General features: G+C 41.2%; 1 protein-coding gene across 6 annotated transcripts in view; it reads right to left on the bottom strand.

Annotated features, from left to right (window-relative positions):
• Nucleotides 1-8,669: 8,669 nt before the first annotated feature.
• The window catches only part of LOC145347647 (very long chain fatty acid elongase 1-like), a 78,217-nt gene continuing 74,119 nt past the window's right edge, over nt 8,670-12,767 (bottom strand). For all 6 annotated transcript variants that reach the window (XM_080195308.1, XM_080195306.1, XM_080195304.1 and 3 more), the window contains one exon: nt 8,670-9,982. In XM_080195308.1, coding sequence (XP_080051434.1) covers nt 9,698-9,982 — 285 coding nt within the window. In that variant the 3' untranslated portion in view covers nt 8,670-9,697. The remainder of the gene's footprint in view (nt 9,983-12,767) is intronic.

Below are 12,767 nucleotides of genomic sequence, written 5' to 3'. Positions count from 1 at the left end.
ATTTGGCCCAACAAGTCTCCACCGACTGAAACAGCATCTTACCCAGGCACTATCCCCATAACCCCACATATTTACCCTTCTAATCCCCCTAATTTGATTTGATCTATAATTGTCACATGTATTAATACAGTGAAAAGTATAGTTTCTTGCTCACTATGCAGACAAAACATGCCATTCCTAGAGAAGGAAACGAGAATGCAGAATGTGTTAATTGTTCTTTGGCCATGTTTCTGTAATGGCTTATATCATAGTTAGGGTGTAGAGGTAAGTCCATTCAAAAGTCTGACAGCAGCAGGGAAGAAGCTGTTCTTAGATCGGTTGATACGAGACCTCAGAACTTTGTATCTTTTTCCTGAAGGAAGAAGGTGGAAGAGAGAATGTCAGGATGCATGGGATCCTTAATTATGCTGGCTGCTTTGCTGAGGCAGTGGGAAGTGTAGATAGAGTCAATGGATGGGAGGCTGGTTAGGGACAAATTTAGCATGGCTAATCCACCTAACTTGTGCAGGGGAAATCCATGCAAACGTGGAGAATGTGCAAACTCCACACAGACTCACCTAAAGGCTGGAATTGAACCCAGATCCCTGGCACCGTGGCAACAATGCTAACCACTAAGCTGTCCTTGTTGACACATTTGGGGAATTTGGCAAACTGAAACCAAATTCACAAAAGGTTCCATTAGATTGGAAATTAGCTGATGCAACCCCTTTATGCAAAAACGGAGGCAGAAATCAGAAAGCCACAGATCAGTTAGTGTAACATCGGTTATAGAGCCTCTACTTTTTCAGAAGGGTAAAGAAGTTCAGCATGTCCATTATGACTCCCACCAATTCTTGCAGATGCACCATAGAAAATATCCTTTCTGGATGTATCACAGCTGGTATGGCTCCTGCTCTGACCAATACCACAAGAAACTATAAAGAATTGCAAACATAGCCCAGTCCATCACACAAACCAGCCTTCCAGCCATCGATTCCATCTACGCTGCCTCAGGAAAGCAGCCAGCATAATCAAGGACCCCATACGTCCAGGACATTTTTTTTTCCCTGTTGGGAAAAGGGTTACAAAAATCTGAAAATACATACCAACTGATTCGAGAACAGTTTCTTCCGTGCTGCCACCTTTCTCCTCACCCTTTTGGTAACTGCAACACTATATTCTGCACCACATCCTTTACTTCTCCCCTATATACTGTTTTTTTCTGAATAGCTTGCAAGAAACAATACTTTTCATTGTATTCCAATACATGTGACAATAATAAATTAATTCACTATTAAGAGCTATTACAAAGAAGGTGTGAGGTTACAGGAATAGGGCCTGGGGAGTGTGGTTGGTAGAGACTTGATGGGCTGAATGACCTCCTTGTGTAGCGTAGGGATTCTATTCTATGATTCTATGTTATAGCAGGGTACTTAGAAAAATCAAGGCAATCAAAGTTAATGTTGTTTCATGAAAGCAATCTCCAATTACTGGAGTACTTTGAAAGACTCATATCAACAATATGTAAATGGAACAGGTGGATGTTCTGTACTCAAATTTCCAGAATGCATTTAATAATGTGCCACATCAAATATTATTGCAGATCATAAAAGCTCATGGTGTCAGCGGTAACATGGCCAATCACCTATCCAAGCTTTTAAAAAGACAGTTGCATATTTGGGTCTTTTTCTGGTTAAAAAGTGGCCTGCCACAAGCATTAGACCAGTTGCCTCAGCCTTTTACAATTTATAAAAGATTTGTCAAATGGAGTATTTCTCCTTCTTAGTCTGTTCACTCCTTGACAAAGCATGGCCATGGATAAATTTTCTCCATCCAATCCTGTTTTGGGCGAAATGCTCCAGTTGCTGCCATGTATAACCCTTGTCTCTCATTTCATTTTCTGTATCCTGCCTCCACGTGCTTCTTGGTCGACCATGCTTTCGCCTTCCTTTTAGTTCCATGTGAGAACGTGTTGTGCAACGTGGCTTCCTCGAAGTATGGCCTATCCAATTCTACTTTCATCTTTTAATTTGGAGGACCACTATTTCTAGTTTTGTCTCCTTCCATGGCTGAATATTGTTGATGGTATTTGGCCAGTATATCCTGAGGATAAGCATGGTGATAAAGGATTGGATTTTCAGCAGCATTGTTTTGGTCATCTTCCATGTTTTGGAACCACAAAAGAGAACAAACTTTATGACAGTTGAAGATCTTTAGTCCTGTGACGTTGGTGATTTCCAGATGTTGGAGGGAACGATGAATGCTGCTCTAGCCTTTCCAATTCTGATCTTTACACCCTTGTCTGTCCCACTGATAGTACCTACAACACTGCCCAGATAGGGATAATTCATCCAGTTGGGTGTTCATTACCTTAAATGGATCAGAGGAAAAAAAAATGAACTGTCACACCAGAGCTCTAAAAGCAAATACACAAAAAGGGAAGGCATAGAGGTTAACAGTGCAAGAGCAGATAAGATGATACAAATCGAGGATCTTGCACAAGAAACAAAAATAGCAGCAGGTCAACGAAACATGGAAAAGCTCAACAAAACAGCTATCAGGAAAATTCAGACAAACACCCAGATTAGGGACCTAAATGGAAAGCTTTTCATTTTTACTAAAAGATCAGTTCAGGAGATGGGCAGAACATTCAACCAAATCAGCTGATTTTCAGAAAACCTACAGGATATCAGCTGTGAACCAACATCAGAAACAGAAATCAGGAAAGCCATCTCATCACTTAGCTTTATTATCTATCAATCACATACAGATGCAAGGTGAAACCTGTCACGTGATGCAAATATCAGCCAAAGTTGGCCCGAACATCAGTAAGAAAACAAAGATAATGCAAAACGGAGCATAATATGGGAAAATGTTAAATGGCCCATTTTGGCAGCAAGAATCAAAAAGAAACATTATCTAAATGCTATGAGATTGCAGAGCTCAAAGTTTCAAAGGGATCTGAATGACAGTGTATGAATTGCAAAAAGTTGATTACAAAAAATAGGGAGGGTAAACAATTATATAGGGCGCTAGTGAGACCCACAGCTACAGTATGGTACACAGTATTGGTCGTCTTATTTAAAAAGAGATAAAATGTGTTAGGAGCGGTTCACTCAACTAATATTTGGAATGACAGGTTGTCTTGAGGACAAGTTGGAGAGGCTAGGCTTGTACCTACTGGCATTTAGAAAAGCAAAAGGTGACTTGAGTAAAACTTTTAAACTTTTAAAGAGCCTGAGGGGTCTCAAGTTGATGTTTGGGGAGAGGATATTTCTTTTTATGAGGTAATCTAGAACTAGGGGTCACTAATAAAAGGAGTGTCTCATTCAAGACAGAGGAGAAGAATGGTTTTGTCATGATTCTTTGGAACTTTGAGGTAGACAGGAACAAACAATAGGGTTGAGGTTATAATCAGATCTGCTATTATCTTAATGAATAGCAGAGCAGTCTCAAGAGTCCAAGTGGCCTACTCCTGCTTAGAATTTGCAGATTCATATGATAAATGGCTTAGAATATACCCATGCCACTCGTACCTTAGGACATATAGTAATGAAGTTGATATTCCCACACATGTAAGACTTTTGTAGAATTAGAATCAGAATCAGAAAAAGTGCTTTCATCCAGTACAGCTTTGAAGATCATATACAAACACAAGATTGAAGTCTAAAAGACTTCAATCAGTTGAAAAATCTGTAAGTTCACTGGTCCTTTATCTTTATATTAGTGAATGGAATAGCTTCACATTAAAATCTCAATCTAGAACTTGGGACTTCACTTTTAAGCAAATTGGAAGGGAAGGGTCTCTGAACCATGACAACCATTGAATGAATCAGAGGTAATTACAAGCCCCAGGAAAAGATAATGCTGGCAAAAAGAGAAAAGTCAAGGGAAAAGTAACATTGACAATTTTCCCAATGAAGGAAGTGCCACATTTCAACACAGCTGAGAATGTCTCAATCTTGGATTGCAGCACACTTACCTGGGCTAAATCAAAGGTTCAATCCCCACTCCAGAAAGTTAAGCACATTATCTAGGTTGACACTGCAATAGCGAGAGCATGTTCCACTGTTGGTGCTCCCAGTCAAATGAAACATTAAATCTGCCTCTGGATACAAAAGCTGATGGCATTTATTCAAAGAGTAGGAGAATTCTCCTGGTGTGCTATCCAATAATTCAACTAACATCACAAACTTGACCTAGTTCTTTATAATATTAAACAATCAGTATGTTAATGGCATCCTCATACCCAGTTGGCAAGGTGACTAGCACAATGTAGAATGGTATTGGTTCTATCCCCATAACGGCTGTGGGAACTGATGGAGACCCATCTCCATGCCTCAGTTGCACTCCTCTAGCTACATATAACCAATTGTCTTTCAAACGGCAAAGAGACGCTCACGTTCCTTTGTGGACTATGGTCAACTCTTTTACACAGATCACGTTAAAACAGCATTCAGGGCAATATGCAAATAATTCAAAAGCAACAATTACTGTCAGTAGGTTTAAAAGCAAAAAAGGAAACATCCTTGCACAAAAGGGGGCATTTAAGTCTTTGGCTATACAGGCTCTTAATTTGCAAGAGTTATTGTCCTTTATCCCTAAACCATGGCCTAGCTGGCATAGGTTTTAAGTGTTTATAATTGGAGACAGCAGTATAAACATGTTTACAACACTGGTGTACCAGAAGTTATTTCTTCCCGCCTTCAGCTTTGTCATACAAACCACAAGGGCAGGCTCTGATTTGTGTCAGATTTATGGTACAGATTTTTGACAGTTTTGTAGGGGGGAAAACCTGTGATGGACTTGTTTCAAGATTTCCTGCCCCTTAGGATCCAGTACCTAACAGAGACAAGGCATTAAGGGCAGGTCCAGTCAGTCACCCAAGCTGATCCTGCAGCATCTCTCTCCCCTGTGGATAAACCTTGCTCAACATCTTCCCCAGACAGTTTAGCCGAGTGCGTGTGGATGGATGTTTCCCTTTTTATCCCTGACACAGCATCACTAAGTTGGAGACTGTTAACTCTTGCTGCTTAACCACAGTAGTACAAGGCAAGTGTTTCTAAAATGTGAAACACTTCTTAAAGCAGACAGTGACAGAAAAAGAACAAAGAAAATTATAGCACAGGAACAGGCCCTCCACGTCTACACCGACCGTACTGCCCGACTTAATTAAAACCCCCTACTCTTCCGGGGACCATATCCCTCTATTCCCATCCCATTCGTGCATTTGTCCAGACACCCCTTAAAAAAGTCATTACTGTATCTGCTTCTACCCTGGTAACAAGTTCCAGGCACCCACCACCCTCTATAAAAAAATCTGTGGTGGATCTGTTCCAGGATTTCCTGCCCCTTAGGATCCAGTACCTAGCAGAGACAAGACACTGATAAGGGTAGGGCTAGTCAGTCACCCAAGGGACAGGAGTTTAATGTTGAATAACCGTAACATGATTTGTTTGGCTTCACAGCAATTTTGCAAATTTGTTGCTGGGATCAAAATAGACATAGCCCCTTTAATACAATTAAACATTCCAAGGTGCTTTGCAAAATCATTATAAAACAACAAAGAAAGGCACAGAGGATCAGATGACCAAAAACTGGGTCAGAGGTAGTTATAAAGTAAGAGGGATAGTGAGGTTGAAGGAGTGAATTCTAGACAAAAGTGGGTTCAGTCAACAGCGGTGGAAAGTTAAAATCAGGGATACTCAGGAAGTCAAAATTAGATGAGCACACACACACAAACGTTCTGGTTTTGTCAGAGATTGGGGTAGGTGAAAGCACAGAGTATTTTAAAATAAAGGAGATCACTCAAGCAAGACCTTATAGGTTAATGAATACAGGGACCAAACTGCTGAGAATCAAGACGTGTAGCAGAGTTTTGGATGACTCACATTTAGAGGGAAACCAGGTAGGGGTGAATTTGAGACTAAAAGGTAACAAAGGCAGGTTTTCAACAACCGATGAGTTCAGACGGGGCAAAGTTATAAAAAGTCTACAGTGATACTATTGGTGTGGCATCAGATGATCATTTCAGGGCCAAATTATAAATGAGTTTGTAACATTGGTGTCACTGACTATTGCCAAGGATAACAAGATTGGTAATTAGGGAACAGGGTTTGGTACTGGCCTCAGTCTATAAGTTTAATTGGAAGTTTCTGTTCATCAATATGAGATGTCAGATTTAACCACCCCAAGCAGAAATGGGCCTGTGTGACCTTACATCATAGCCACATAGCTGAATAGAAAAAGTTACTGTCTGGAAAAAAAAAACTTATACTGGCTACAATTTATTTTTTAAAGACAAATGAATTTGTAAAGAGCAGGTCTCACTACCTTTCCAAAGGGAGACATGTCCAGTACTCATCTATGAGGAGTGCTGATGGCCACACAAGGAAATTGGTTCTCTTGTGAATGCTCAAGTGTGCACACTGACCTGTCTAGTTTTAAAGTACCAATATTTAAAATTCCTTACTTGAGTAACATCCATTTGTGAAAGACCCCAATCCACACTTTCCTGTCATGAAAAGACAAGTTCTGTGCCAGTGTGGCACGTTAGGGACCACTAATAAAGCTAGCCACCTATCCCTCTCTCGTCTCCTCCCCCTTCCCCATAGAATCCCTGCAGTACAGAAGGCCATTCAACCCATCGAGTCTGTACTGACCACAGTCCCACCTAGGCCCTATTCCTACAACCCCAAACATTTACCCTACATTAAACCCTCTGACACTGGGGTCAATTTAGCATGGCCAAATCAACCTAACTCGCACATCATTGGACTCCCCAGACATGGAGATAATGTGCAAATTCCATACAGACTATGACCCGAGGCCGGAATTGAACCTGGAACCCTGGCACTGTGAGGCAGCTAACCACTGTGCCACCCATTCAAAAAACTGATGTCAAAATCCACAATAGGTTTCACACATTTGGGTCACATGATTATCTGGTAGTGAAATACTGCCACTTCGCAGAGGGAAAAAAAGACCCTAATTTGCAAAGATGTACAAATCCTGCTTTCAAACACTAGTTTGGAGGAAATGACCCAGAATAAGGCTTTATCTCTCATGCTTCACTACCAAATATGCCCACTCAAAGCCTATCCTCATCACATCAAGACAGCCCTTTGAGGCTGTAAAAGGAACTTCATTGTGTGTTTAACTGATCCCAAGATCCAGAAGGAAAAGGAAAAAAATTCTAGCGGAAGCAGAAATATGAAAATAAAAAAGTCTTTCACAAGGGATTTAATGAAACCATTAAATTGGAAGGAAAACTAGCATCAAGCACACAATAGCTCATGCTCTGGAGATATACACCTTAAGAAGTCTCATAATACCAGGCTGAAGTCCAACTGGTTTATTTGGTAGCACAAGCTTATGCTATCAAATAAAGCTGCTGGACTTTAACCTGGTGTTGTGACACTTCTTACTGTGCTTACCCCAGTCTCAACGCCAGTATCTCCACATCATGGATATACACCTTAAAGTAAATGAGAAGCAAAATTCCAGTGGCAACAGATGAGATCACTTAGGGGCTTTAGCTTGAACAGCCAAAGAATAAGTCTCTCCTTTGCGATTTGCAACTCCTACAAGAGAAAATAAAGCTGCAAGTCATAACAAGCACCAAGAAAATTAGACCAAACTTTTGAGTTTTGAAATTGAATTTATTTCAGAGTCAGAGAATTCCTATTGGAACTTGCTCCTGTGATATCATAATCCCAGAGATCTTCCTTCACTGTTTTTTTTCCACTCATGGGGATCTGTTTTCACTGAAACCAGAAAGATTTGCAAAGAACTAAAGATATAGCTGCACTGCTTTCTATGTACAGTACTTCCGTATCACTCCTAAAAAAGGAGTGCTCTTGACAGCTTATGCCCTGGGGCTGCTCCACATGATGCTCATTTTCATGTACAGCTGGCACCTACTGAAGAGAAAACGTATGTTGCACACAGCATTGTGATGTGGAGATGCCGGCGTTGGACTGGAGTAAACACAGTGCGAAGTCTGACAACACCAGGTTTAAGTCCAACAGTTTTATTTGATAGGAAACTCAAGCTTGAGGCTAAACTCGTCAGGTGAATGGAGAGTTCTGTCCTCAGACAGAGCATATACAGTTTACAGATTACCGATTAGAATGTGAATCTTTACACCTAACCTGCTGTTCAAGTCTTAAAGTGGCCGCAATGTGACCACTCACGTGGCCACTCACACTGTTGGCCACTTTAAGACTTGAATAGCAGGTTAGGTGTAAAGATTCGTATTCTAAATCAGTAATCTGTAAACTGTCTGTGCTTTATATGCTCTGTCTGAGGCCAGAACTCTCCATTCACCTGACGAAGAGTTTAGCCTTGAAAGCTTGTGAGTTTCCTATTAAATAAAACTGTTGGACTTAAACCTGGTGTTGTCAGACTTCGTACTGTGCACACAGCATCAACATGGGTCCTTTTAATCCTGCTGCTTTTAGATTGGAATCGCAGGACAGGAAAAGTCTCTTCAGATGCGGGCGAGGGGAAGTAGATATACTCCAAGCTCCCATACGCAAACAGTTCGGGTTTTCCCCCCTGCAGTGTGTAGATTGGAGGTTACTACTCCACTATACCTGGATTAGCCAATTCTGGCAACATCCACAGTATCCATTTCAATAGATCACATCTCCAGGGACCAATTAGAACTCGAGGGTTTGGGTGGGAGGGGGGGGGTGGGGGGGGGGGCGCTGCTACCCCCTCGACTGGCTTGTTATTCAGTCCCCAGTAAAAAGACAGATCAAGAGGACAAGGGTTACTCATGGGACTCATTGCCTACAGGGTATTTAGCAAGTACTGAAAGTTCCAAGCTGACTCTACTTGCCCACCACAAAACATTAATAAAAAATTATTTCCCTGCTGTATGGACCACATTAACACTGTCCCACCTAGCAGCTTTTTTTTTAAATATTGTGGTTTCCTTCGTTCCCAAAATATACAGTAACTTTGCTAGAATCAAGCAAATAAAAATACCTAAAAAATGTCTAGTAGTTATATTAGTATAATGTTACATTTTTATAGTGACAAGAGTTTGTAACTAGATATTATAAATTACTAAAGACAGACCCAACCTTGTGGTCCATTTTGAAGGAAATTTTACAATGGCCTTCAATTACTCAAATGACGGTGGCTGGAAAAAGACAGCATTACGGGTTTAATGGTTTGCAGGTTTTCGGAGGAAGGGTTAAAAGGCAACACCGTTACACTTTAGTTCTTTGCAGATCTGGGGGTATTATTAAAATGCAACACTGGCAGTGGATAGCAGAGACTGGAAAATTGCACATGTTCAATTCCCTCAGGATGTCTTCTGATTAAACCGAGGCAGACTAATGGCGAGCAGGTCTTCTCTCAACTCAGAGACACGAGGGGTCCACTTTTTCCACGTCCACGCAATCTGCTTTATCCTTGTAACCAATGTCAATTAGCGAAGAAGTGCAAGGACTCCAAACAAAAACCAGACTTGATTAACCATAAACCCATCATCATTTGTTAATTACACAGGATCCTTAAAGACATTTAGTCAATAGCTTTTTCCCAGGTTGGATTTCAACTGGGCGCCAGAGGTGATTAATCGACTGCATGAAATTCTTAAGTCAAGTTCAAAACCAGATAAATCGCTGCACCCCTCCCTCCTGAAAACCTTTCCAAAAAACAAAAATACAATAATTGGTTTTATTTTAAAAAAGTTATTTTCTTGTTAATTTGTCTTCACTTTGCCATTCATCACCTCCCCATTTTCCAACAAATGCCCGCCATTTTCTGCCGCTGGCTTTCCATTCTTCATGGCTGCTTTCCGCTTCTCGTCTCGGACCTTGGGCAGCCTCCTACCCTTTGTGTAGGCCTGGTACCAGAAATTGGAGAAAAGGATAAAGAAGAATGTTCCATACATCCACACAAGATGGATGAAGATGGGAAACTGGTAATCGCAGTGATCCATGAAGTAGTACTGGGTGACGTGCAGCGAGACAACAACAAACTGGACCTGATAAAAAGAAAAGAAAAACCCTTTACAAAAATCATAGCCACAGGTAATACACCTCCATTCAGAGAACAATGCAGAGGGAGCAGAACATAAACAGTACAACTCCCAAGAGACATGGAAAATGATGATCAAGAGCCAAGTACAAGATGCATCAAAAGATCCTAGTCTTGAGATTACCATCCAATTTGGCATAATTATTACCATTTAATCCCAAATTGTCACTTGGGCAATAATCCAGCCTCAAATGAGAGTGTAAATATGCCTCCCAAACTGTGTGTAAGAAGGATTCCATGGTGTTTCAATGGCAGGGGCAGTCCTCCAGTGTTCTGGCCAATGCTTATGCCTCCAGATGGAGGCATTCAAAATCATTAGTTCATTTATTTGTGTCACAAGTAGGTTTACATTAACACTCCAATGAGCTTGCTGTGAAAATCTCCTAGTCGCCAAACTCCAGCGTCTTTTTGGGTACACTGAGGGAGAATTTAGCATGGCCAATGCACTAGACTGTGGGAGGAAACTCATGCAAACATGGGGAGAACATGCAGACTTGGCACAGGCAGTGACACAATTGAACCGAACCCAGGTCTATTCCTGGTTTGGGTCACTGTTTGTGCCAAGTCTTGCATGTTCTCCCTGTAGCGACAGATAGTTCAGCAACCAGAGGGAAATTACCACAAGAGAATGAATGATGTTCTAGACTGCATTGATAACGATGGTAGAAGCATATTCAATAGTACAATTAAAAAACAAAAAGGCTGTGGGACTAATTGAACAGCTTCTCCCCTTATGTTGTGCCATCCTATGATTCTATCCAACATCACTAACAAATAATTTGTTCATTATTGCATAGGTTGGGGCACCTTGTATGTCAACTGATGGACATTCCTACAATTATATCAGTGACTATACTTAGAAGTTCACTGACTGCCCAGAAGCCATGAACTTGGATGGAAGAACAGAAAAGCAGCATATTATTTAATTAGAGAGTCTGAGGAATCCGAGTGTCCTGGGACATGAATCACTAGAAGTTAGCATGCAAGTATAGCAAGGCAAATGGAATGTTGTCATTTATTGCAAGGGAAATGGAATATAAAATAGAAATGTCGGCACACTGCTATATAAAAATAATATATTGCACAATATGCAATTATATGTAGTTTGAATTTTGTTTTTAGTCAGTGCAAGTACAGTCCAAAGATGTGCAGGTTAGGTTGATTGGCCATGCTAAAATTGCCCCTTCATGTCCTGAGATGCATAGGTTAGAGGCATTAGTGGGTAAATATGTATGAATGTGCGGGTAGGGCCTAGGTAGGATTGTGGTCAGTGCAGACTCGACGGGCCAAATGGCCTCCTTCTGCACTGTAGGGATTCTATGTACAGGGTACTGGTGAGACCACATCAGGAGTACTGCCTTCCGTTCTAGTCTCCTTATTTAAGGAAGATAAATGCATTTGATGCAGTTCAGGGACCTGGGTAGTTAGATGAGCCAAGGGTGAACAGGCTGGGCCTGTGTTCAATGGAGTTCAGAAAAATGAGGGGTGATCTTATTGAAACATACAAGATCCTGAGGGGATTTAACAGGATGGATGCCGAAAGGAGGTTGCTCCTTGTGATGGGATGAGAACTGAGGGACTGTTTAAAAACAAGGAATCTCCTATTTAAAATGGGGATGCGAGACATTTCTCTTAGAAGGTGAGGTTTTGGAACTCTTCAGCAGAAAGCAGGGGAGGCAAGGTTGTTGACACACTTGTTAATGGCTTTAAAACTATTCAATTAGGTATAGGCAGTAGGTAGCAAGGGAGTTGGAACCATAATCAGAGCAGCCATGATCTTATTAAATGGCAGAGCAAGCACTTGGAGCCAAAAGGTCTACTTATGCTCCTAATTTATATGTTTGTATGAAAAGGTGTTGCATAAAACCAAAACACTTTTTTCCCCCTCATTATTGCATTTTCAGAGCATGTTCACTTAATGGACCTTTATTACTGACTCAATCACAAAAGAATCTGTGAACCAATACAAACACCCTCTTCTTACTCCAAACTAGATTGTTGTGTTACATGTTTGCAAGGTGATGTCTAGTGGTATAATCGCTGGACTATTAATCCAGAAACTCAGTTAATGTTCTGGGGACCTGGGTTAGAATCCCACCATGGCAAAATTGATTTTAATAAAAACGTCTGGAAGAATCTACAGATGACCATACACTGCTGCCTCACCGTGCCAGAAACCTGGGTTCGGTTCCTGGCTTGGATCACTCTCTGACTCATTCTCCCAGTGTCTGGGTTTCCTCCGGGTGCTGTGATTCCCTCCTACACTCAAGGACATGCTGTCTAGGTAAATTGGCCATGCTAAATGCTCCCTCAGTATACCTGAACAGGCGCTAGAGTGTGGCAACTGGGGGATTTTCGCAATAACTTCATTGCGACGTTAACGTAAGCCTACTTGTGACACTAATGAATGAACTTTAAAACACTGATGAACCAAATGGGTCTTTCAAATAATTGTCAAATGTCCTTTAAGGAAATCTGCCATCCTTACCTGGTCTGGCCTACATGTGACTCCAAAGCAACAGTAATGTGGTTAACTCAACTGCTCTCGGCCAACAAGGAACGGGCAATAAATGCTGGCTAGCCAGTGACACCCAGGTCCCACAAATGAATTAAAAAAAATTTCCTCACTACCTAAACAAAAACAAAAAGACCCCCTCCTTCATGTCAGAATAAAGGTGTGTGCTAAGAGAACAAGGCAAGGAAGGGACACCACATTTTACCCTCTTCTCAAA

This window comes from Carcharhinus amblyrhynchos, chromosome 9 (genome assembly GCF_965287045.1).
Source record: "Carcharhinus amblyrhynchos chromosome 9, sCarAmb.v2.hapA, whole genome shotgun sequence".
Taxonomy (NCBI): Eukaryota; Metazoa; Chordata; class Chondrichthyes; order Carcharhiniformes; family Carcharhinidae; genus Carcharhinus; species Carcharhinus amblyrhynchos.
The sequence above is the reverse complement of the archived record's forward strand: the minus strand, read 5'-3'. Positions and strand labels throughout refer to the sequence as shown.